General features: G+C 40.6%; 3 protein-coding genes across 8 annotated transcripts; 1 reads left to right on the top strand and 2 right to left on the bottom strand.

Annotated features, from left to right (window-relative positions):
• The first annotated feature begins 10,697 nt into the window (after positions 1 to 10,697).
• On the top strand, positions 10,698 to 13,500 carry LOC115671453 (dihydrodipicolinate reductase-like protein CRR1, chloroplastic). 2 transcript variants are annotated; one of them, XM_030593016.2, is made up of 10 exons: positions 10,699 to 10,877; positions 10,973 to 11,095; positions 11,207 to 11,278; positions 11,358 to 11,423; positions 11,671 to 11,766; positions 11,880 to 11,996; positions 12,466 to 12,558; positions 12,821 to 12,922; positions 13,031 to 13,117; positions 13,215 to 13,500. In XM_030593016.2, the coding sequence occupies exons 1-10, from the start codon at positions 10,767 to 10,769 to the stop codon at positions 13,245 to 13,247; spliced, it is 900 nt and encodes a 299-aa protein (XP_030448876.1). In that variant the 5' UTR covers positions 10,699 to 10,766; the 3' UTR covers positions 13,248 to 13,500. The 2 variants fall into 2 exon arrangements, with proteins under 2 accessions (XP_056158835.1, XP_030448876.1); XM_056302860.1 differs by lacking the exon at positions 11,671 to 11,766 and having other exon boundaries at positions 10,698 to 10,877.
• A 110-nt stretch (positions 13,501 to 13,610) lies between these two features.
• LOC115671452 (F-box protein At4g00755-like) lies at positions 13,611 to 17,610 on the bottom strand. 5 transcript variants are annotated; one of them, XM_030593015.2, is made up of 6 exons: positions 17,459 to 17,610; positions 16,827 to 16,976; positions 15,903 to 16,316; positions 15,636 to 15,811; positions 15,157 to 15,275; positions 13,611 to 14,150 (listed from the first exon to the last, which is right to left on the bottom strand). In XM_030593015.2, the coding sequence occupies exons 2-6, from the start codon at positions 16,951 to 16,953 to the stop codon at positions 13,862 to 13,864; spliced, it is 1,125 nt and encodes a 374-aa protein (XP_030448875.1). In that variant the 5' UTR covers positions 16,954 to 16,976; positions 17,459 to 17,610; the 3' UTR covers positions 13,611 to 13,861. The 5 variants fall into 5 exon arrangements, with proteins under 5 accessions (XP_030448875.1, XP_056158833.1, XP_056158832.1 ...); XM_056302858.1 differs by having other exon boundaries at positions 16,827 to 17,029; positions 17,459 to 17,577; XM_056302857.1 differs by lacking the exon at positions 17,459 to 17,610 and adding an exon at positions 17,285 to 17,422.
• A 2,429-nt stretch (positions 17,611 to 20,039) lies between these two features.
• Positions 20,040 to 23,251, bottom strand: LOC115671454 (F-box protein PP2-A13-like). Its single transcript, XM_030593017.2, has 3 exons — positions 22,430 to 23,251; positions 22,151 to 22,269; positions 20,040 to 20,662 (listed from the first exon to the last, which is right to left on the bottom strand). Exons 1-3 carry the CDS (start codon positions 22,751 to 22,753, stop codon positions 20,242 to 20,244), a joined length of 864 nt encoding a protein of 287 aa, XP_030448877.1. The 5' UTR covers positions 22,754 to 23,251; the 3' UTR covers positions 20,040 to 20,241.
• Between the last annotated feature and the right edge of the window lie 1,728 nt (positions 23,252 to 24,979).

Here is a 24,979-nt window from a genome sequence, read left to right as displayed (position 1 = left end):
GCATGTAACGGATTTTGATCACAGACGAGTTTTAACAGGTACAATCAAATCAATGATCATATCCCAAGGAAAACACATTGGAGGTCCGTGATGTCGAAAAAACACATACATAAATGATAATTCAAAACTTAGGATGATTCTACTCATCCGTTTCAACAAAATAAATTTTTTTTCTTATAAATTTCAGAAAGAGTTGGAAGGTATTAAAAAACCGTTCGATAAAAAAAATTACTGATCAACTACTTTTCTAGTAACTTGTTAGCAACTTACCCACACCCTTCTATGAAATTGATAACTCTTTTTTTTAGAGTTAAGAAATTATTAACTTTTCATATCTTTTACTAATTTTTATCCGTCTTTCTTACCAATTCGAATGAGAGTTAGTAACCTAAGACTTGGTGGTAATTTAATAGGAGAAAAATCGGTAAGTCGTGCTAATTTATGTTGGCAATCTTTAAAGAGAATTGGTAAATTTAATGGGTTGCTAACCAAGGCAAAAAATAAATAAATAAAAAATTGGTAACTCGATAGAACATTTTGCATTTTAAAAAAGCAATTAAACGTTGATAAGTAACTCAATGAGAATTGGTTCCCAAAACTAGTTGATAATTTATCCCGATAAAAGTTAGTAAATCAGTTTAATTTACTTGTGTTGGCAATTTCATCTAAGAAACAGTAAATTCAAAGTATTAATAAGTTTTGCGAAAAAAAAAATGGTAACTTAGTGCAAAAATTGTTAATTTTCAGACTATAAAAAAGTCGGTAAATTTATAATAGTGTTAGTGAGTTACTAATCAGTTACTTGAAAGAAAAAGGTCGCTAGCCACTTTTATTATCATTGACACTTATCAACATTTAATAAAATTTACCAGTGCAGAGAAAAATGGATATTTTGGAACACGAAACAATAAAACCCTATTACGGAATCTGTCATGTCAATTGTAACATGAACCTGCTTACGAACATTTTCGAGAACTGGACATGAACTTACTGGCTTGAGCTTTTTAGTCAACTCAATTGTGTATGGAGCGAAGATAATGCGATTAGTTTAGTAAACAATGGAATTATCTCTTTTAAATGTTCAAATAATTCAACTTAGAATATTCTGGGATCATGACCAATTGATAAGGGCTTAAAAAATTACTCGAACTAAATGTGTTCGAAAAAGCATTTTCTATGTGGCTGCGTGATAAAAGTGTGGATGGTCTAGTCCAAGATGACATTAGAAAAGACGTCAAGGTAGAATACGAAGCGAACGAGATAGCTGATCTATTCGCCGCTTCACATCTTATGGATCTTTCGCTCCATGCAAAAACTACACCAAAGGTCCAATATAAAAATAGAATAAACTTATCTCTTCCTTGGAAAAATGAAGATAGCAGCATGAATTCGCGTGCGCCGAAGACTTTAAGGAGACAATAATGAGAATATAATCTGAAGGGAAAATTTAGGGGGGAAGACCCGCAAGAAGACTACATGCAAAAAGCAATGAAAGGGCGACTTAAATTATGAACCCTAGAATGCAATTTCCTAACTGTAATATATACTAGTGGTGAAGTTACGAGCACGACTCTAGCTAGCTCTCGCTGAAGAGACATAACAGCTTTTACTTAACACGAAAAGACACAGAGAATGTGACTTCCAGGTGGTGTGTGGTGACGCGTTTGACGTAGATTAAATGTTACAATTATCTTGTAGCATGTCCGAATCAGACAAGATGCAAGGGCATGAAAGTGCCTCCCCTCAAGCATCTTGACCGACGTGACAACGAGGTTGAGGGGACGGGCAATACCCAGCCACCTTTAAGCTTAGCTGTGGGCGATAGGAACGTGACCGTCCACGCCATTGAAACTTCGAACAGACCCTTACCCATCACCACCGTAGCTTTCGGTCAAGCTTATCTCGTTTCTTTTTATTATTTTGAGGGATTTCATGAGTGATAGTGGGCTTTGAACTTGAGATTAGGAGCAAACAGGTCGCTGAAAAGAATACAGGGAAAAATTCGAATCATCTGGGGATAACTTCAGTGGGAGAGCGCGACGGGAATAGGGTGCCCCTCTTGAGGAGACAGGAACGGAACAGATCCTCCTCTCGGCTCGGTACCAAAAACCAAATGCTGGTCCGGATAAGAAACCCTAGTGTTTCATGCCTACGCAACCCTGAACTTTAAGCATAAAATAAAAGGAAAATACCATCAAAAACCTCAAACTATGCCATTTGTGACAAATTTATACTGAATTTTTTTTTGTGACACGAAAAACTCTAAATTATGCCACTTGTGACAAATTTACCCTGAACTTTGTTTTGTAACACGAAAAACCCCAAACTATGTTACTTGTGACACATTTACCCCACAATACTTTGGCCCAAAGGTATTTTTGTCTTTTTTCTTTTTCTGTTTCTTTTTCCTTTCTTCTCTCTTCCCTCCGCCGGCCGTGGCGGAGGGAAGCCGGCGAGGGTGGCCCTCGCCGGCACCGGTGTCGGGCGAGAGTCGCCGTCACCCGACTTACCCTCGCCGGATCTAGCGAAGGCGACTCTCGCCCTACGCTGGCGAGGGCAACCCTCGCTCGACGCTGGCGAGGGCAGCCCTCGCCCGCCCAAGCGAGGGCGACTCTCGCCTAACGCCGGCGAGGGTCGCCCTTGCCCAACCCCAACGCTGGTGAGGGCCACCCTCGCCGGCTTCCCTCCGCCATGGCTGGCGGAGGGAAGAGAGAAGAAAGGAAAAAAAATATATATATATATATATAAAGGAAAAAGACGAAAATGCCCTTGGGCCAAAGTATTGTGGGGTAAATATGTCACAAGTGGCATAGTTTGAGGTTTTTCGTGTCACAAAAAAAAGTTTAGGGTAAATTTATCACAAGTGGCATAGTTTGGGGTTTTTCGTGTCACAAAAAAAAGTTCAAGGTAAATTTATCACAAATGACATAATTTGGGGTTTTTTGTAGTATTTTCCCTAAAATTAATTATGTACGTGCTAGAGTCACGTTGATCTTTAGGGTGCCCGAACGCGAGGCTCTTGGCTTCTATGAAGGGGCAATGACCCAAACCCTATGTTAGTTCTATGCCCTCGCGCTTTGGTCGCCGCCCACCCCTAAAATATTTAAGTGTGCATTCATTGCTTTCTTTGATTAATACAAGATATTCTTTCGCTTTAGGCGCTGTATTATTCGTGTTTCTTTTTTCATAAAATCTCAGCCCTTGTGGTTTGAGTCGAGGCTGACAATTCTGAACCTAATAAAGAAGGCACTCGTGCTTGACAGCATCTTATCATTGAGGCCGCCGTATGTGAAGAGAGTTTAATTTATCCATCAGAATAAGAGAGCTCGATAAGCCACACAAATCGTTCTTATCTTCATCCATGGCTCTAAGCATCTGCCCCCAGCCGCGAGTCAACACTTCAACTTAATCGGGCAAGTGCGACGTATGTTAGAATAACGTGACGTTGATCTCGACGGACCAAAAATGGAAAAGGTGCGGTCGGCTAAAGATTCAGTATCATATCATGTGAGCTATTTTTGTGACGAATCAAGTGATCCGAGCAATTATAACTAATAACTCTTACGCCAGGTGAACTTCTAGCTTAGCTAAGCAAACAGTTCCAATAGCTCGGATGACTCGGTCCACCGTGAGTGGGGAAAATGTCAGTACGCGTGCAGCATCATGAGCCGTCGTCAAATGGGAGAGCGTGGAAGTGCGAGCGGATCAGTATTGGGGCGCGGGCGTTTGAACGGTTGAGGAGGAGGGCGACTTTGACTTTCGATGTGGATCCCCGTTTTGGGGGTGTGGACGCTTTGACCCTGGCGGTGGCGGACGGTCGGAAGGTTCCCCCAGTTTTGCCACCGTCCCGATGGGCGCACGCGCTAACGCTGTCGTCGTCGCCTTCTTCTGGACTCCGTTTCGCCGACAGCGTGGGGGGCGGGACTCGGTCGTGTCCGTTCGTCTTATCCCACGTGTACTCCATTAGTAACCCATCGACCCCACCACAGATTTTCCTTATCTCTGCCACCCCCATGATTCGTCATTATCCCCATCACAAACTCCCACGTTCTCCCAGATTTGCCCACATGATTTCACCAAATTTTGTCTACGATGTGCCTGTGGCTCCCACACGAGATGGACTACACGGTATAAACACATAAGACGAATAAACAATAGAGAGGGTGCTAAGCGCCTAGCACGGGCGCTTAGCAGAAGAACTCGGTCGACTCAATTATAAGGACTTGAAAATTAACATCGCAAGGACTATTGAAGTAGTTTTCATACAAAGCAGTTCGCTTTCACGACTTCCACCGCCATTTCTTTTGAACGACGGCCCAATGGAGGGCTAGATGCGGCCGTCCCTAGCCTTCCAACCTTGTCAATCTCGATATAATTCTATTGACATTTGTTATAGATCTTCTTTGAAATTATCATGTAAAATTAGAGGTGAGCATGACTCCAGAGTAGAATCTGGAACCGGAGAACCGGACCGGTGGGTACATGTCCGGTTTCAGATTCCAAGATATGCGGGGTAGATTCCAAATTCCAAAAATTGAAAAACCTATTTCGACGAATAGGTTCCAGGTTCTAGATAAATGGAACCTGGAACACATTTTTTGTATTTTTCTTGTTTTATATCTTCGCGTGATCCTGCAGTATTCTATGGCGTCCGATTACGAATGTATAATCTAAAACCAATAGTTTGAGCTTCCATTTTATAACCGAGACTTTTACTTTATTAATATTTTATATTTTTCATGTGTCTAAATATAAATCGTGGTCAGTGGATTGTAGCAACAAGTGATGGTCATTAAAGGTAATGATTCACTGCAATTGTTCATTTGATAATACAAGTGGAATCTCAGTAGACCCTAAAACATGTGACAGTTGATTCCAGGTACCGGCGAAACTTATACAGAACCTGAAACCGCTCAACCCTATGTAAAATCTATATATATTGCCCTCTCTCTTAAGCTTACATTTTCCCAAATGTCTTAACTCGCTCCTCCTAAGTTAAAACTCAGTGTCTCCCACCGATCTCCCTCCCCCTCTCTAATCCACAAACACAAAAATTTCAATATATGACCTTTGTTTATCCATTCTCTTTCTGTTTGCCCACCCTTGAACCAACTTCCTAGCAATATTAATTGCATGAATAACGCTCATCCCATTAAGTAAGTTCTACAGCTGGGCTGGTGCCTTATCTCTGTACGTACCATTAGCGCCTAAGATTCTGATGTATACTTACATGAGAGCCAATTACATAGCCCGATCTTCATGCATGTCATTCACCCGTCCATGTCTCGAGTCACTATTATCCCATGCCTATGGTGGAATAATACATACTGATACATGCGACAGACGCAAAGATCGTTACTGAGATTGATGGCTCGAAACGTCAGAGAACGCGATTGATGGGTGTTGAACTTATTTATCAGCGTGATTATGATTAGTTCATTTAAACCGACCTTGCTGTGGTCTGCCTAGTTCTGCTCTATGGTTGTAGTTAGTAATCATTCACTCTATGATGCATCTTTAACCGAAAGAACAGGAAAAAAATGGGCCTATGATGCATGCATTTGAAGAATTGCATGAAAAGAAAACCTAAGTACGAGTGATCTTGGGGACCATTAAAAGTGCCAGGCATATAGTCGCGATAGCACCACTATATGGACTAAAGGCCGCAACTTATGGCCGCAACCTTTTCTTCTTTTTTACCATGAGCTGAACCCCTTCCCAAGGTTAAGTTAAAAAACTATTATTGGCACTAATCACGGCCGTTTTTTGTATAAAGCAATTGTTGGTGCATTATAAGTAGAAGAAGTTCATCGCCAGCCGAAATGAATCGGCGCATCCACTCAAAGAGTGATTTCATAACCTAAACCGTCTTTGTATGTGCCTTCCTTTCGAATGTTGCAAAATTCTGTAGGTCTTCTAGGAATCTTGAGATGCCTAAATGTGCGGAAAAATTTTTAGGCCTAACTTACCTTTCCGCTGCTTAGATTTTGACTGCATCATCGTATTACACGACTCGTCATTTGTTAAGCACGCGTGTTAACCTAAGATGTCCAAGGGCGTCGTATATTTATCCATCAACTAATATACTTGCTCAAGTTGGGCAAATGATGACGACGATGACGAGACGAGGACGGTGTTTACTTTTTAAAAAAAACCAACATGTTTTAGCAGGTCCGTGCATTATTCGGTGGTGCAACTTGCATCAGAATCAAACTTCAAATCTAGATGATGACAACGATTATTCACATCCAACTCACGATAAAGAAGAGCCGAGGAAAAAAGCGACTTACCTAAAAAGAGAGTGCGTCGTCACTCTCAACAAGTGGACCACTACAACCAGGAATAAAGATGGAAGACGGAAACCAGAACGATGGATACGATATTTTAATGTTAAAGAAACAGAAAGATATGGCAGGTGATACAGAACGGGAACAGCGGCAGCAACGGAGAGAGGGGAACCCTCCGAGGGAGACAGGAACGGGGCAACAGTGACGAAGGATGGGGCTTGGGGCGTTGTTCGGTGACGCACTTTTCGCGACAACTTGAGCCGCGATTCCGTGTCCCACTTGCGTAATCCGAAGCGATAGAATCAGAGACGATGGACGTGAAATCTGCCCACTTAGTGCCCCCCACTGTGCCTTCTGAGATTGCGTCTGTGCAACGCCCTCCGCCCTTTTTCCCCTATTTTTCAACTCCGTCCGACCTCTCATCTCTCAGTCTTGCTACGTACACTATTGAAATTGGGGCTCATATAGGCATATCCTTGGAAACCCATTTTCTTCCTCCCTAGGTTGAAATCTCTCCACAATTCAAGGCGAAAAACGAGTACGCGGTCGATATATAATATCTTTCTCTTGCGCGACGAAACATGAGATGCCCGCGTTTACGGGATAACAAGCAAATGAAAAGAGCATACCATACTTTCGAGGAGTGACTCGGTTTCTCAACTATTGATTTGTGTTCTCGTATCATATTAGTGCACAACTTGTCTTGAATTTTTAGGTTACAAGGGAAACGAAGTCAAGTGCTTTATAGCGAACATCTTGGCACGAGTAATTGGGAAAATCATTGAGGGGTAAAGAACTAACTAGCTAGATAGCTCCATTCTTCTCTTTAAATTATAGATAAAATCAAATAACCGCAAAAATTGTAGTGATGTGAATGTCAAACTTTATTCAAATTATGGTTATCTTCGGAAAACATGCTTGTCTACAGATCGAATGAGCTCATTTTACGATAATCTAAGTTTTTCAAACAACTTCGACCCAAAAAAATAAAGTTATCAAACAACAGTTTCTTATTGCGATGAACTCTCAAAAAGCCAAGTAATTTTAGAGTACTTTAGGTATAATCATTGTTGTGTCGTATCTGCTATTATTATATGTTGTATCGAATGTACAATACATGTTTCAACGTTGCAGCACCTAAAAAGATAGGACGCGAAATCAGAGGAGCCATTCAACAATATTCAAAGTACTAACGTCATCATCAAGAAGAGGAAGCCGACTATGCTCGCTAAGATTTTGGCCTTTGTGCTTGCTAAGATTGAGGCAATCAGAGACCGTGAACCCCGAGTCAGAGACCCGGTAATCAGGTCACCACTTTGCCATAGAGGCAAGCACTTTAATCGCCTTTGCATCATCATCATCATCATCATCATCTTATCTTAACTTTATTAACCCGAGTCTCATCCATTAATTTTTAATTAGTGCCAACTATCACATACTTCCTTGGATATCGAAAAAAAAAATTTGTACTCATCCGGAGCATCTGAACCCACGTCATCATATATTGTGAACCTCACGTGAGATCTCACGCGACAATAGCCAAGATGGAGTGGGCTCACATGCACCAGGTGCGCACAAGACTCGCTCATCGATGTCGGCTGGAGTCCGTGTATTTGTTTGACCAGCTCCAAGTAAACAATGAATATTGCGGCTAAGAACTGGTAATACTTTTACTTTTACGTCCAAGTTCACATATATGGGGATCCCCAGATGCTCATTCAAACCCGCTCACGGCCAAATCTCCTCACGTAAACGAAAAGCGACTTCCAAAGAGATAGAGCCTTGCGAATAAATGAAATACTAGCGTGTGTTCCAGATGGGGTTAGTTTCGTAATGGGGTGTGATTAGACTAGTCTAATCTAATCGCTTGTCTTCGAATTGGAATGCGTCGTGCTTGTGCTGTGCAGATGGTAAATGGGGATTGCAGCTCACTTTCACGAGGAATGGTGACTCCCCCAAATCTTGAAAAAGGGGCAAGCGAAGTTGAAGCTCTCTTCCACGTAGAAAAAGGTTATGTGCTTATCCAACCGGCCCAAAAAATAAAATACATGCACGCACTCGGTTTCCCCTCTTTTCTATCTCATTTTCACACGTACTTTTCTTGTTAAGTTGGATTGAGGTGGATGCTTTTCACTGGCGGCAAAGATCCAATGGTTGATGTAAGACGCCATTGCAAATGTTTATAACGTGGGTTTGTTTGATACGAATGTCGTGTAAGACTTTGAGTTTGAAAGGAGGCCTTCACGCGCATTGCGGGAAAAAGTTATTGGGTGAACTCTTATCAATTGCTTTAGGGAAAAAGTCACCAAAAATCTTAAATCAGACTCACTGTGAAACATTTATCCCAAAAAAAATTTTGTGACACTAAAAACCTCAAAATTGTACCCATGTGACACATTTACTCTGAACTTTTTTTTGTAACACCAAAAACTCCAAATTGATACTTGTGTGACACATCTACCTCATATTATATTTTTGTGAAATCGAAAACCCTAAACTCGTACTGATGTGACACATCTATCCCAAATTTTGAGGTAAATGTGTCACACAAATACAAATTTAGGGTTTTTGATGTCACAGGAAAAAGGTTGGAGTAAATGTGTCACACTAGTACAAGTTTAGGATAAATATGTCGTACCACAAAAAGTTTTGGATAGATGTATCATAGTGGACATAGTTTAAGGTTTTTGATGACTTTTTCCCATCGCTTTAATATGGACTATAGTCATATAGGATAAATATCGGCTGAACACATAGTGCTAATATATCCCGCATATATCACCGTTGATATGGATGGCTTTACTTTGTAAAAAATAGTAACTACTTAGATGACTGATGAAGGACGTGAGACTTGTCAACAAAAGTTGCGTAAGCTTCATAGTTGAGAAAATTCATGTCTTATCACGTCGAGATTTAAGGTTTCAGGATGCAATGAACCGTCAAAAGAGATTTTAGCTTCGTTGGATAAGGGTAACGTGTACGTGGGTATTTTGGCTAAGATAACAAGAAGTTATCCACAGAATTTATGAAGACAAACGAGTATGAACCTCTGAAATTGGCATACATAACCCTCATGTGAGTCTTTCTGTCTTTTTATTTTCAACTTCTTGTGGGCTTTGAGCTATTGAAGTTATGAGCTGTCATGAGGTCCAGCATTTGGTGGGCAATTTGCCTGAGACGATGCAGCAGGTGCTGAATACTTCTCAGAGTAACTTTTTGTTTTATAGTTCACAACCAATCTTGGGGTGTTTTTTGTTTTATACTTCAAAATCAATCTTAGGATACATTTATTTCATTGAAAACTTCATGATAAAAAATATCTTTCATGAAAATCATTTTTGGAAGAATGGTTAGTTTTCATTTATTTAGTGGTGTAGGGAAAGTGATTTCCTTTTTGCCAAAAAGGGGAAGTGATTTACGTCAAAATCAATCTTATGGTACATTTGTTTCATTGAAAACTTCATGATAAAAAATATCTTCCAAGAAAATCATTTTTAGGAGAATGGTTAGTTTTCATTTATTTGGTGGTATAGAGAAAATGATTTCCTTTTTGCCAGAAAAGGGAAGTGATTTACATCAAAATCAATCTTAGGGTACATTTGTTTCATTGAAAACTTCATGATAAAAAATATCTTCCATGAAAATCATTTTTTGGAGAATGGTTAGTTTTCATTTATATGGCGGTGTAGGGCAAGTGATTTTCTTTTTGCCAAAAAGGAGAAGTTGTTTTCCCTCGATTTAAGTTTGTTGTTTTAAGTTTTCCGTCATCCAAACACTAGTTCAGAAAAATAATTTCCCGCAAACAGTTTTCATTCAAACAAACGGGTTTACACAACAAATTGACTGGTGTAAAAAGAATGAAATGGATTATTCTGATCAATCTTTATGCATCCAAAAAATTTACTCCGGAGAGAATGAGCTTTCTTTCATTTGAAGGCCCATATGAATGGACCTTGCATCCCTCCTTCAAACCAAGACATGGTTTGAGATTTCACCTGCTTTAGCTATAGACTATAGTCCTCAATGTGACAAAAATGTTAAAGTGCCACATCACCGGAGAAAATAAACGTAAGAAGAATCATCAATTTTGTGAAATAATATGGAACTACTGTCAATTGTTCTAAAAGCCTTAACTGTTGGATGAAAACGTAATTTATTATTTAAATATTCTAACAAATTTCACTAAGTAGTAGTCATCAATCGAACTGTAGAATATATAAAGAAGAACCATATAGTTTATGTTAGATTGGTTCCACAGATTTATTTCAACGAAGTTAGGAAAATATATTACGATCACCATTCTATGAAAATGCCATGCTTCTCTAGGGGTCCACTCAAACAAGGCCCATCAAAAATCAAACTTTAACGGCCCAGGATCAAGCAAAAGAAAAACAACGTTATCCACATCACAATGAGGCTACATCTCATATGGAAATTGGCAGAGAGAACTAGCTTCGTCTACTCAAAAGTTGCACAGACATGGCAGCTTTGAGCTGCCAATTTCACTCTACGCTGTACAGAGAGAGACTGTATGGCAAAACCAGACCTTCCATCTCTTGTTCAGCTCAACCATCTCAACCGAACATCAAGGTAACATTTATCAATTATAAGCATCGATCTCTCTGATAGTCAATCGGAGAGAAAATGAACTAAGGATGTTTCTGGGTTTTGTCTTGTCCTAAGAGGTGGTCATCAATGGAGCAGCCAAGGAGATTGGACGAGCAGCAGTAATTGCAGTGACCAAGGCCAGAGGAATGGAGGTGGCTGGTGCTGTTGATTCCCATTTTGTGGGAGAAGATATTGGAAAGGTCTCTTCTTGTTCTTTTTTGAACACCTATAAGTATGCCTTCTAGTTTTGTTTCCAGAGTCAAGAAACCTGCTTTTTATCAGCATAATCGAATCCCTTTTGTTTACTTTAGTTATGTGACATGGAACCTCTGGAGATACCCATAATCAGTGACCTCACTATGGTATTGGGCTCCATATCTCAGGTAGTTATGAATTCAATTCATCGAGTTCAATTCTATAATAATGTCCTGTTTTTCAGTTATGGTTTCTTTCTTTTTTCAGGCGAAGGCAACCGGAGTGGTGGTTGACTTCACTGACCCTTCCGCAGTTTATGACAATGTGAAACAGGTCCCAACTTTGGCATGCAGTATCTTTTTTTTGTAAATTATGTCGACAACAAAATATATGCTTTTGCCTCCAATGAAAGTGCTTGTCGCTCCCTTTTAGCGTTCTTCATATGCAAATTTAGCTTGACATATGGTAACAACGCTAAATAGGAAATGTCAAGCATCTTAAGATTCAGGGAATGTCTTGAAAATACATCGAGTTTGTGATGTCAGGCTGTGGCTCAGTCATCTTTTTCCATTTCTTATAGGCCATTGCATTCGGCATGAGAAGTGTGGTATATGTGCCTCGGATAAAAATGGATACCGTGACAGCATTATCTGCATTTTGTGAGAAGGCCAGCATGGTGAGCACAGGGTGAGACATTATTGAATGAATGAGATAAGGTTTTGCTCACAATTAGACATGCTATTTTGCCTCGAATCAGTTAAATACTTTTGTGAGAGCTTGGTTGGTCAGGGATGCCTAGTTGCCCCGACTCTTTCGATTGGGTCCATTCTCCTCCAGCAGGCGGCGATTTCTGCTTCTTTCCACTACAACAATGTAGAGATTGTCGAATCAAGGGCCAATGCAAGGGTAAGTCTAAAATGTCTCTAGTAAATTGTAGGAGAACCAATATGGCAGTCGATCGTTTAGCCGGTAAATGGTACTTTGATTCATTTGGATGATATGTCACTTGTGCAAGAGAGGGAAACTATGTTTCTTAGTCAAATTTGATGAACTCCTCTCTTAAGAAGTAACACCCTCCAGCTTCATTCTTCTTATTGTGCATCAGAAATGGTGCACTGTGACATTTAAAACATCCTGGACTAAAGCTATGATCATTATTTCCAAGGTGGCAGTACTTGATTCTTCTCTCTAAGTCGATATGTTTGTAGGGTAGGGCATATGGTTGAATAGCAATTATAAGGAAATGCTCGAATGTAGAGATACCTTTATGCACTTGTTGTGACTCTATTAGCAATTAAAATCAGGTTTTGCCTTCATTGAAATGCTGAAAACAACCGTATATTGTGAAAGCCCGAAAATTCTTTCATTTCGACAGGATCTACCATCAGCAGACGCAGTCCAGATAGCGAACAACCTCTCAAATCTTGGTCAGATGTACAACAGAGAAGATATGGAGACAGATGTTGCGGTATGTTTTCAGTTTGCCTACTCGTGTTGCTGAATTTAGGCCACAAGGGATTCACAATATTTTGTTGGTGATGTTGGAGGAGAACAAACAGACAGAAAGACTGACATTGGAATTACCTGGTTTCTTTCTCATAGTTCATAGTTCAGACCTATTAAAGGTGTAACAGATGACGGAAAACAGAGAAGATTCACTGACCTTTCTTTAACTTCCTTCTTGCGAAAAGCACTTGCTAAAAAAGTATTGAAACTTCTTGTTGTGATAGGCAAGGGGCCAAGTTTTGGGAGAGGACGGGGTTCGCGTGCATAGTATGGTGCTTCCAGGGCTTCCCTCTAGTACAACAGTCTATTTTTCTGGTCCTGGAGAGGTGAGACTGTTACTGCATTTCAGTCTCTGGGAGAGCGAAAACTACTCTCTCCCTCTCTCTCTTCACTACCTGATAATTTTGACCCTTTTGATGCATCAATACCAACAGATCTACTCGATCAAGCACGACGTCACAGAAGTCCAGTGCCTCATGCCGGGCTTGATCTTGGCTATAAGGAAGGTCGTGCGCCTCAAGGTAATTGATTGGTTTTGCAATCTTTGTAGCTCAGTACCTTAAAAGCATTCGTTTCAACTCGTTTTGGATGTATGTTCACTTTCAATTATCTTGGCAGAATCTGGTTTATGGGCTGGAGAAGTTTTTGTGAAACCAAAAAGTTTTGACAGTCTTCGGCCAGGATCTTCCAGCTTCAACCATAGATTCTACAGCAGAGAATCGATGCAATCAACTTCACCATCAATTTGATTGTAAACGAGATTGAAACGGTAAAAGGGAAGAGAGAAGATTCATTTTTTCTTCTTGTTTCTTGTTTTTGCTTTGTAATTTCTTGTTCCCTATATCACATTCATTGACTTCCAGTTCCTGCAATATATAAGATGCATGATCGTATTCTATTTTAACTCTTCAAGGTCCAAAGATGTACTAAAGCTCCTTCCACAAGTTTCAGTTCGGGCCACTAAAGAGCATAAAATCATCACCGGTCTCTCCCTCATTTTTTCGGGAATGGCCCTTAGGAAATACTAAGTTTCAGTTCCCAATTTGCGTGTGATATAAGATACATCTGATCAGATACACCAATCACTCATTTCCGTAACTCCAGATGGTTTCAGGAGTATCGACATAAAATGGGTTACCCACTAGTCTCATTACCGCCGCCACGCTGCAGCAAGGGCACAGCATCAGCATCAGTAAAATTTACAGAGAAGAAAGAAACCGAAATAGCAAAATCTGGACAATGTAAAATGTGAATCAATGTGAAGATTAATCAGGAATCTCTTCGTCTGATTCGTCGGAGTCAACAACCACTGCAGTCCCCAGAATTGTGCTCAAAATCATTTGCTCCCAACTCCTTACACCTCTTTCCATCAACATTGCTGTAAAGGTCCGGACCCGAGAAGGTGTACCGTCTTCATCCTTTATCGAGCTCGCAGAAGATGCACGACTCTCCACTCCAGGGTAGTGTTTTAGCGTGCATCTTCCTGACAAGTCAACAATGTCGACATCAAATGCAGGGGAGAGCGGCCGACCCAGAACTTGAACATGCGCTACACTGCATCAAGCATATAATGCCATTACATTAATATATGTATAATATGCTGAAATCAAGCTGTTTTTGCATAATCTTGCCACGCAAAACGACAGACCAAACACGATCTGAATCTTTACAGTTCCACTTTAAGTACCGACAGTCACATTCACACTGTTAATCAGTACGTAAAAACCTATGACGAAAGCGCAGAAGCAGAATTCCAGTGTATCCAAGGGGGATCATGAGGTGGGATGAAATAGGACGAAAGAAGAAACAAGCTCTAATGTCATGGTTTCCAGGGAAAGAAACAGCGTCAGAATGTTGTGCTCGTGTCAATGACAGACAAATTCCCCTCAATATTAAAAACAGAAGAATCCCCTCAAGCTTCTACTTGGGTTATCAAAAGTAACGCTTTCCATGTTGGCATGTCCTCCTCTACTAATGACTCGCATAAGTTTTATTCGACCTTCCAAACTTTCTAAGCAAAAGTCAATTCGTTAAAGGATAATGAAGCATTTGTCAATGGTCATAAAAAGGATGCTCCAAAGCCTCATCTTACCCTCTCAGAAAGGGCCAAAAATACATAATAACAATAGTAAAAGAAAGAACGAAGAACAACTTGTCAACATCCATCTAAAGGGGAATTTCTCTCTAGTTATAACCATCCATAATTGTGCATTCCTTTTGCTGAAAACCAATAATTTGAAAACCTTTCTCTAAAAATGATAGCTTGTATCAGTTTTAAAAATTAATAAATAAAATATATTCTTATCATTAATGAAAATGTTTAGGCATTGATTGTTGTTCATAATAAAAAAATTCCCACTGACTAATTTTCCTAAACAATACAAACAACCAATTTTTTTTAGGAAGATATTTTTCAAATCATTCATTTTCCGCAAAATGAACAGACCCAAGTCATTTCATCCGATACCATCTTTTCAGCAAACAAAATTAGGAGCTTCAGTTAAGGAAATGAAGAAACCCATCAGAGAGGGAGAGAGAGAGAGAGAGAGAGAGATCTGACCATATGTAGTATAGTCCATCCATTTCTTGTCTCTGAACTCTGCCCAACAAATCAACTTGCAGGATTCCTCCAATACTAAGTACAGGTTGAGGCAGCTTAAATTGTTGCAAGCAATTTTCCTGAATAATATCCAGTTAGCATTATAGGTTCTTCACTTTATTCCACTCAAAATCGCATGCATTGAGCTAGAATTAAGTGTTTTTGAAGCATTTCAAGATATGAAATCCCCTGATCCTTCTAAAATTATTAGGAATATCAGTCCAGAATTATCATGGATTAAATTGCTATAAGGAGAGTCAAAATGCTGATCCTTTGATACTTTAACTAACCATTCTGTCCAAACGGCTGCATAGACCCTTGTGTAAGTCCATACTAAAAACTAAAAGGCCATCATCTTCTTCTCAAGCTCCAAAATGTAACTCGTACGTTCACAGCAAGTAATAAAATGGAGACACTTCCATTTCAGACATAAAACTAACCTGAGCCATTGGAAATTCTGGCGACTTATACGTCCACACATATTTGTTCTCTACTGATTCATCTCCATCTCCAGAGTCATCAACAGTTTCTTCATCCATCTTCCGAGTTTTTAGATGACCCATTCTGAATCTGACAGCCTTAGCTGAATATATAGGAGATCCAAACTGAAAATACGCTGATATTAAAACAAATATCATCTGTCAGTTCACAAAAAGACTAGCAAATTTAAGGACTGAAAGACGAGCATTCACAAAAGCAAAATTGACCTTGAAATGGTTGAATATGGATCTCGGTAACGATGCATAATTTAGCATTCAACTTGTACACCAAAGACTCTGAAACTTTGGGGTCACATTCACCTTTACTTGACCAGTACGATGCTCTGTGTTCAACTCTATCCCTTGGTTCCAAAGTGTTTCGTACGCTTTCCTCGGGGTAGTTATCAGTGCTGGATGCACTGATGGCCTCTGATATACAATTCTTCCCAACAGCAGTTGTGAGACCTCGAGCCAGAAAGGCATAGACTTTATGATTTCTCGTACGTTGCTCCCATTCGAGAGAAGTGCAAGATCTTACTTTTAAAGGCTCTATCATGTTGTCCGCTTCGACTACATGGGTAACACCCGATACTTCAGGGAACATCCTCAAACAGAGTATCTTGCAAAGGTCATTTGCAATCACTGCAGCAAAACCCAAAACAGATTACGAACAAAATATGGAATTTGTCTTAATTGACTAGGGAAAAAAAAGGAAAATTTTGAGAATTGTAAGGGAACCAGCAGTTTTTCCATGTAGTAGTCATACTAATGAGATTTACTCTGATTTTGAAAACCAAAAATCTTGCATTTGTCGCAACTTTGAAAGCACAATGTTACAAAACAACAAAACTGCTGCAATTTAGCGAGTTCCCTATGTTTCAAGAAAAGTGCACATGCTAAGCCCATCAATTTAATTGAAACAATAATCCAGATGAATTACCCAACACATAGTATACTTTCAATATTCTGAAAGCACCATTGAGCAATTTCGTTGCTTGAATGAAATACACGAAGACTAACGCTTAATGCCCCAGAAAATAGTTAAAGAAAGGCTGTGATGTGAAAATGTGAAAGCAGCATAATACAGGCTATGGAGCACTCAGCAGTGAGTTAGAAGTCAGGACTCAATAAATATCAGCAAATTATGCTCACCAAATTGGCGCCAAGTACGCGACACGGCACATACACGAGCTAGCTCAGAAGGGTCATCCAAGTGCATAAAAATCTTTACAGACATGTCAGGTCCAAGCTGCTGTACAAAGTCACCACAGAACGCCATTGCAGGATTGCCGCCACGGGGTCCTGATTAACGAAATATCACACATACATTGATAACTGTTCTTGAAACAAAGCTCCTACCATAAGGCATAAAACTGAGACAAACGAGACAGATTGCCCAGGGGAGTAAATAAACAGCAATCACTGAAGAATATCCGAAAAAGTAAAATTCATTTCAGCCTGACGCTGCAAGACCCTTTCTTTCCTAAATGGAGATGGTAACTTTTCCACGACAAGAATCAGTTAATCAATTCGATGCCGCCAATAAAAGAAGACAATCGGATCGATCCCGCCAAAAGAAAATATATAATCTATGATTTACAGCGTCTTACCGGGTGCCAATAGATAACAAAACTAGCTGTCTACCAGGAGCTTCATGACAAACACGGGCAAAAAAGAACAAGAAAAGATAACCACTTTAACCAAGGAAAAATCCGATTTGCATGAAGAGAACGTTGGGACAACATCTGGGATTCTGGGAACAGGGTCAGAAGAAAGGAATGTACCCTTTTTTCTCGGGGGGGAGTTGGATCTGATGCTTCGGAAAAGATGGAAACTTTCAGAGAAAGAGAGAGACTTTCAAGCCACCGACCGGGATGTGGATGATGCAGAAACGAGAGACCGTGGGGGGTACGCTGCAAATGGGAAACAATTGAGAATCGGACGGTCAAATAATTGGATTTTCTCTCTCCTGCTTTCTTTCGTTTCTTCCTTTTTTCTGTTCTTGTTGATCCTAAATTTACCTCGATGAAGATTTTACGCTTGGTAAAAATTCAACTGGTGTGATCTTTTGTGAACTCCACATCCACATCTTAGAACTTTGTATCTAGAGATTGGATTGGGGTCAACAAGTTCTCATGGAAAAAAGGTTAAAAATAATAAGTGCTCAATAATTTTTCGAAAATCTTGCAAGCTCAAATTTCTCCGGGACATAAATCAAATAAAAGATAATTTCAATCTCAAAATTTTATTAAAAAATTATCGAGTATGTCTCATGTTTTGTCCAACGACTCGAGCGAGGATCGATTGTTGAAAATGTTGAATTGGGTTGAAGCGCGATATGACAATGCGTCCAAGGATGAATTGTGCATGCCCATAGTAGCGAAGCCTGGCCAAAGGTATGTGGCTACTGGCCACAAGGCAAGCGGCCGGCCACAATGGGCAGGCACTCGAGTGAGGACGACCTAAACCCTCGAAAACATGGGAATTAAGTAAGTTCTTTACTAATTTTGTGACATTACATTGCGGCAAAGTTTCTTGAGAGTGTTTCTAGGGTGTTGTATGTGAGTTTTGAGAATAATATACTATGAGAGATCTATGAAACACTGGTGAGGATTAATTGGCTGCAATTAGGGCTCAAGATTGAAAGAGACATAGATTCGGACTTGTAATCGCCTAATTCATTATGATATCATTACTGACACTCACCCCACGAGTAAGTACTGGCACTCGGATTGACCACCGTAAATCCATTTGCCTTTATTTCTCTATTTTTCATTTATTTCTATGTTATCTCACGATCTCAATGGATTACATGGTCTCATTGCACCACCAGAGCATAATACAACCCCCTGCCAATGATTAGGATGAATTTTTACTATGTTACGTTACAAAAAAAGTCGCAACGTAAATGTTCAAGAGAAGATAAATTTTCCTTAAAATCGCCGAATAAAGAAAATTTTGTACATATTAAATTTCGAGACCATGGTCCACAGAAAAAAAAAAAGAAAGCTGATCCTTACCTAACAAATTCAAAATCTTTTCCTCTTTCCTTTGGCCCAAAATAAGTTTTTCTTTCATTAAGAGCATGCTCTCTCTTTCGGGCATCAGCATAGTGCAGTGTAAAATACCAAGCAAAGTTTAAAAAAAAAAAGCTAAACGAGCTATTCTATTGGCCCTGCCTGAAAAAGTTGATGCAGATTAGTGAATAATTAGGTGAAATAAGCACATCGAAGATCAAGTTGATTTAAAAGATTCCCACTTTCCTTTTCCTTTGGCAAACCTTGACCTCCTGCAAAACCAAACGATTTCAAAGTGAAGAAGAAACATCAACCATAGTCAATAAAGAGAAGCCAAAGTCCCACCCTCCTTCACGTGCAAACTTTAGCACCAAGGCCAAGAGAGTCAATGTCCATGGGAATAGAAATGGTCCCACACTTTTGAGAACTATATGTACTCTAATAATGCCATTTGAGAAAATCCGAATCGCCAAGGTAGGTCGGACCCCTTTTCTCTTCGCGGAAAGGGCGAATAAAACAGAAAGTCGACTTCGAGGAGTGGGAGAATATGTGTGTTAGATTAAACATCAGTTTTACAAGTCATTATCAGCGTCTGACATCGCACCAACCATAGATCGGTAACAAGGGCTATAACTCTAGCTCTTGGGCAACATCTTCTAGTATAGGAGGTTGCAGATCTGTTCGTCAATATGAATGCGCGTGATTCTTTTTTCGGGTAGATCGATTATGTGAAATGACCAATGCACTGAGATCTAGTACGTTATGCACATGAGTGCAGATGCAAATAGATGTGATCATTTCAGATGTGTACTGAATAGTTTTTTATTGGGATAATGACACAAATAATCTCTGAACTTTGGCCGTTATTTGGTCCCTGAACTTTTAATTTGAATGACTACATTGAATATTTTCATATAATTCTGGGGCTAAATTGAATATGTACCAAAAATTCATGGACCACTTGAACAAATTAAAAGTCCAAGGACCACATTGAACATTAAGCTAAAGTTCAGGGACTACGTTGAACAAATTAAAAGTTCAAGGATTAAATTACACATTGGGCTAAAATTTATGGACTATTTGTGTCATTTTCCCTTTTAGATAAGCATGAACCAATCAAGTGGGCCAGAAAAATTGAGAAAAAGACCCATCAATCAAATCAAAGCACGGGCCCAAAAGAGAAAGAAACATTGTGTTTTGCAGGGCCCATTTGTTCTATGCTTCGCTCCATCCAATTCTCCCCACCTTTGGCCCATCACCATGCATTCTGTCGGTCGTCAATGTCATTATTTTTCTCAACCATTGTGGATTTTATGGGACGGTTTGATACAGCTATAACACAACCATGGAAATGATAACATATTAGACAACAAGCCTAAAAAACCTTTTCTCTAATGACTATTTACAACGAGATATTGGAACGACTCTCTCTTGAAAAAGCGCGAGGAAGATATCTCCACTAACCCAAAGGCCTATCTCTGAGAAAAACAGAAAAAAATAAGGCCTCATCTCCTACAACTACATGCAGAAACTGTAATATCGATCTAACTTTAAGGTAGTTTCAATCTCTTTTTGAATCTAGTTGGGCATATTAGCACCGAGTCCACACAGAGACCGCCCTTGGTGTGGGTGCAATCGATCTGGACCATTGAGAACTTGATCCCAATGGGCGTGTTCGGATTGTCGACGTAGAAATCGCCAACGTGGTAGTGGACCCAATTGCCCGGATCACACAAGTAGCACTCAGACGTCGCGCGGTGGCCATTCGACGTCGACAGCTGAAACCGGGCGGGCTTGATGTCCCAGCCGTGGACTTGATCCAGATTAGAGACCCTCCTCCCGAATCTCCGGGAGGATTTTCCTAGCTGAAGCCTGAAGAAGAGGGAGTATTGTCCCGGTATGAATTGGAACTCTATCTCTCCCACCAATTCTACCCACCATATTTGTTGCAGATACGCCACTGTGTTGAACCTGATAAATTAATGCAGAAAGAGGTTAAGATACATATATTTCGTGACCAAAGCAGTAAGCAAGATCATTATCAACGCAAGAGCAATTTAGAGGTCTGGCTTTCTTCTCGATGGTCAACTTCGATTTCGCCAATTTCTTATAATTTGATTAGGCGCAGCCCGATAGAGTATGGCTAATCGACATCTTCATTCCCAAAATCTAAATCGAACAAGATCAAAAGCTGATTCGTACTGAACTAAATTCTTGACTGGGTTACTTGAGCATAAAGTTGTCCCCTGTTTCTTGCATTCTCTTCTAAAGTTTTCTTGAGAGAAAGGATATCTTTTCACACGACATCTAGCCATTGGAGGTAGCTTTCATGGGGAACAATCTGCACATATTCTATAAGAAGACTTGCATCCGGCTAAGCCAGAAAATTATTTCCGAGGCCCCATGGTTCGAATTAATTACTAGGCAAAAGGGACAGCGACACAATTATGCCGGAGGATTTCAAGCAATTCAAAAAGAAAATAGTTTCTTTGCGTTAGAGCTTATCCAGAACCCTAGTTGAATGCTCTGTTTTGCAAGTTGGAATCCTTGGAAGGGACTTGATCTTGCGTCAGGATAAGGTCACCATGGCACCATGTCTTTTCAATCAATTTAGGGTCCAAACATTAGAAAATCTAGGAGACTAGACTAAGAATAGTAAATTCATTCATGAAATGAATTCTGTATTCCAAGTTGGACCTTGTCCTAGCCTGCCTTCATTTATTTTTAGCTTTCAAGTGCAACCGGTTGCTCTCATTCCAGCTTATAGAATCTTTGTTGCTTTGTGTTGCGGAAGTAATGTTTTCCCATCTACAGTGCTTCTCACTCCTCAGGAACTTCCTTTTTTCCCGAAAAAAGGGCCGAGGGTTCGGGCTTTTTCCGTGTGAATTATGGAATCAACAGTAAGTTTTTTCTACCTTATGGAACTCGATGCCGAATATAACAGTTCTAGATCCCTCCTACACCAAATTAGTCAGGCTTTCAAACTGTATGAACATGATCATCTTAATCTCCAAACAAAAGTAACCTTGCACATGACAAATCTCACAAAGCCCTGGTGAATATCTTCTTTGAGAAGCCTTTTCTTTCTAGCACAAGTTCTTATATCCCCCTCAGAAGCCAAGAGTTCCCAATTGGGTTAAATGTCTCCCTACCTGCTAAAAAGAGCACCGACTTTCGCCTAGATTTTCTCAATCTTCTTGTTGACCATCTGTTCGGCTTGGTTATGTACAAGAATCGACATCGTTCGGGTCTATTAGAACTCTACACAACTAAACCAGAAACTGATCACGCACAACCGACTCCCAATCAAAAAGACCCAAAAGCGATATTCACTCGCTGATGGGGGAGTTGAGCTCAAGTTTTCTGCGCTCATGCTTTTCATATCTCGCCCCCTACTAGCGACCAGAATCAATCTAACAGAGAAACAGCGAAGCATGAAGACGGGGGCAAGTAAGGTACCTAGATTCATCAGTTGCAATATGATTCCAGTATCTTCGATCATCAATCCCAGTGATCTTCAATGCCTTCGCAGAAACACACAAACATATGTCCCCGCTTATCTTATCCAACCAAAATTCCTGCATGTTCAAAACATCAAAGAAATCAAATCGAATTCGAATTCAGTAAAAATTCAGGCTTGACAGGAGCCACATGGATCAACCGAATTAAACCCGGTTTCTGATGCGATGACAGAAATACAGCTAATTACATGTGATTTTGGCAGACAGAGTTATTTACCTTGGTGCCACCATCAAAGCAACTGGCCTGACAGAGCCTGGAATAGACCTCTTTCTTCGACAAGTCGTCGGGATTTTCGCCAAGAACCCGGCGAACCAGGAACCTGTAATTGGAGGGCAGCTTCGATTCCCACACGAAATCGGCCAACGAAGCACCGTGGAAGGCACGGCTCACGCGTGCCAGCTTGCAGATCTCGGGAGGGTCCAAGGAAGCAAGGATCAGGGAGATGCAGCTCTCTGGCACGTCCCCAAGCCCAGTCCTCCCCTGAGGAGAAACACACTCCGTGCCTCCGTCACTTGCAATTCCAGATATTCCAGCCCCCATAAAAAAGACTTCGCAATCGTTCTTGCTTTTCAGAAAGGGGGGGAGAAACAGAGAAAGTGACAGAATCAAGAAGATGAGAGCAGCTTGTGATCTACAGGTAGAGGAGGAGGGGGTGGATGAGGTGGGAGTTGAAGGGCCACGAGATGGGAAGTGGAGTCACCTTTTTCTTCATGTTCAAGGAGGGAGAGACACTGGTCATGGCATATACAAAGAGGGAAAAGAAAGAGAGAAACAGAGAGACAGAAACAGAGGGAGAGAGAAGGAGGACGAGGAGAAGAAGAAGAAGAAAGGAAGGGATAAAGGCAGGGTTGCCAAAGGGGACGTGGACATGAGTGTGCATGGAATGGAATGTGATTTTCTACACATTTTTTTATACGAAAGAAGGGAAGAAACTTGACCTCTGTTGGCAATTCTTACTGGCCAGTGGAAAGGAAAAGAGTGGACAGATGAAGAATCGGAATTGGTGCGGTGGCTGGTGCGAACGGGAGGTGTCGACACTATGCATGCCCAGTGATAGCCGTCCACTGCTTCTTTAAATCCTTCCTTTCGTGCACTTGGTTCGTCTGTTCTTTCCTTTTATCTCATTATCCGTAAAAAAGCGAAATTCCAAGTAAAGATCGAAGTGTCAAATGATACCCAAAATGGACCTTATTTCAAATTAAAAAGCCTGGAGTGATTAAGAGTCTCAAATAAAGGCCCGAGCATGTCGGTAAAGTCTCAAATAAAGGCCTAAGTATGTCGGCCGACATGCTCGGGCATTTATTTGAGACCGACTAGTCCGCTTCATGCCCTTATTTAAAACCGACTTGACCATTTCAGATAATTATTTGAAATAATGTTCACTTTTGACTTCTTTCGAGAAAATCATCCTACTTCATGTTTTCCCCTGAAATGCGAATGGTGTGGCAGAGTCACCTGACATCGAATCGTAGCTTCTCTCCCATATAATTTCGAGTGACTTAAGTACTCTTGTCGGATCTAGATTAAGGAAATCAAATCTATAAAAACAGGACTAATCTTTACGGAAAAAAAAAAAAACATGGTCTGCTTGTGATGGCAAAAAGGGGGGATGAATGCCATGCCCCAAATGATGTTAGATGCTCTCCTGCGGCGAGACATCTTTTGCTAGCCACGAGATGCGCATGGCCCAAAGGAAAGTTAAGTTTCACCTTTGAAAGTGAAAACCCGATGATAAAAATTCTTGAAAAAAGGTGCAAAATCCAAAGATGGGGGATTTGTCGGACCTTCCATTTTCTTCTGTTTTTTATTGCGTGCCTTGTCGGACCCTCCATTTTCTTCTCTCTTTTTATTGCATGCCTTGTCGGACCCCCCCTCCATTGCCATCGCCGTCTGCGAATGGATCTGTTGCCACCTTCGATTTAGCTCTTTGCGACATGAACAGGGCTTGAATCTTTTAGGAAAGCAACCTACAGACTTTTACCTAACTCAAGCCCGCAAGGGTACGTGGCGCTGAGTCGGCACGAGCGGAACGGACCACACATTCTCGTTGTTGGAGTTGTGCTTCTTCCTCATCCTAAACACGTGTCTTCCCGTCACACGTGTACAGTGAAGAGAGAGAGAGAGTGGGGCTTGGTTTGCTATTAGCTAAGGACATTCACTCAACTCCACATAGAATGAACTCTAATTGGGCCAATACATGATAACAAGAGCGAAATGGGAAGATCACATCTATTTTACGCTTATTAAGATGGTAACATGCAAGATGAATTCATTTTGTGGTGTGGTCAGATTGATAGGCCGCGGCATGGGACGATTTTACCTCGGCGTTAGTTTAGTATAGCGCGACCAATGACCCAAGAAGCGCTGCTCTAGGCTATGAAAAGGGGAAGGGAAAGATTTAAGGTTGCCAAGATGGAAAAGCAAACGAGACTCCAATCCACCGGTCAAACGTTAGATATCAAACCTTATTCAATTGTTCAATTCCGGTAAGCTCTAACACTACGAACGACCCTTCATAACACGTGGGCGCCTTGAATTCGACAGTTAGATTCGGACTAAATTGACGCCCCAATGAAAGTCAAATATAAATCTTTCACCCCTTTCGTCCCAATAAAAGTCAAATACAACCCTACGACGACGACACGACATCCTTCGAAATGGAGAGCTTTTCGAGATTCAATCAAGATAACCCACGTCGAGTTCTCGAGAAAAGTGTCAAATAAGTTCTAAACCTTTTGCATTTGTGCTAATTTAGTCATAAACCTT

The sequence above is a fragment of the Syzygium oleosum genome, unplaced genomic scaffold (genome assembly GCF_021117445.2).
Source record: "Syzygium oleosum isolate NSW1041296 unplaced genomic scaffold, Sole_v2.1 Sole_v2.25, whole genome shotgun sequence".
Lineage (NCBI taxonomy): Eukaryota > Viridiplantae > Streptophyta > Magnoliopsida > Myrtales > Myrtaceae > Syzygium > Syzygium oleosum.
The sequence above is the reverse complement of the archived record's forward strand: the minus strand, read 5'-3'. Positions and strand labels throughout refer to the sequence as shown.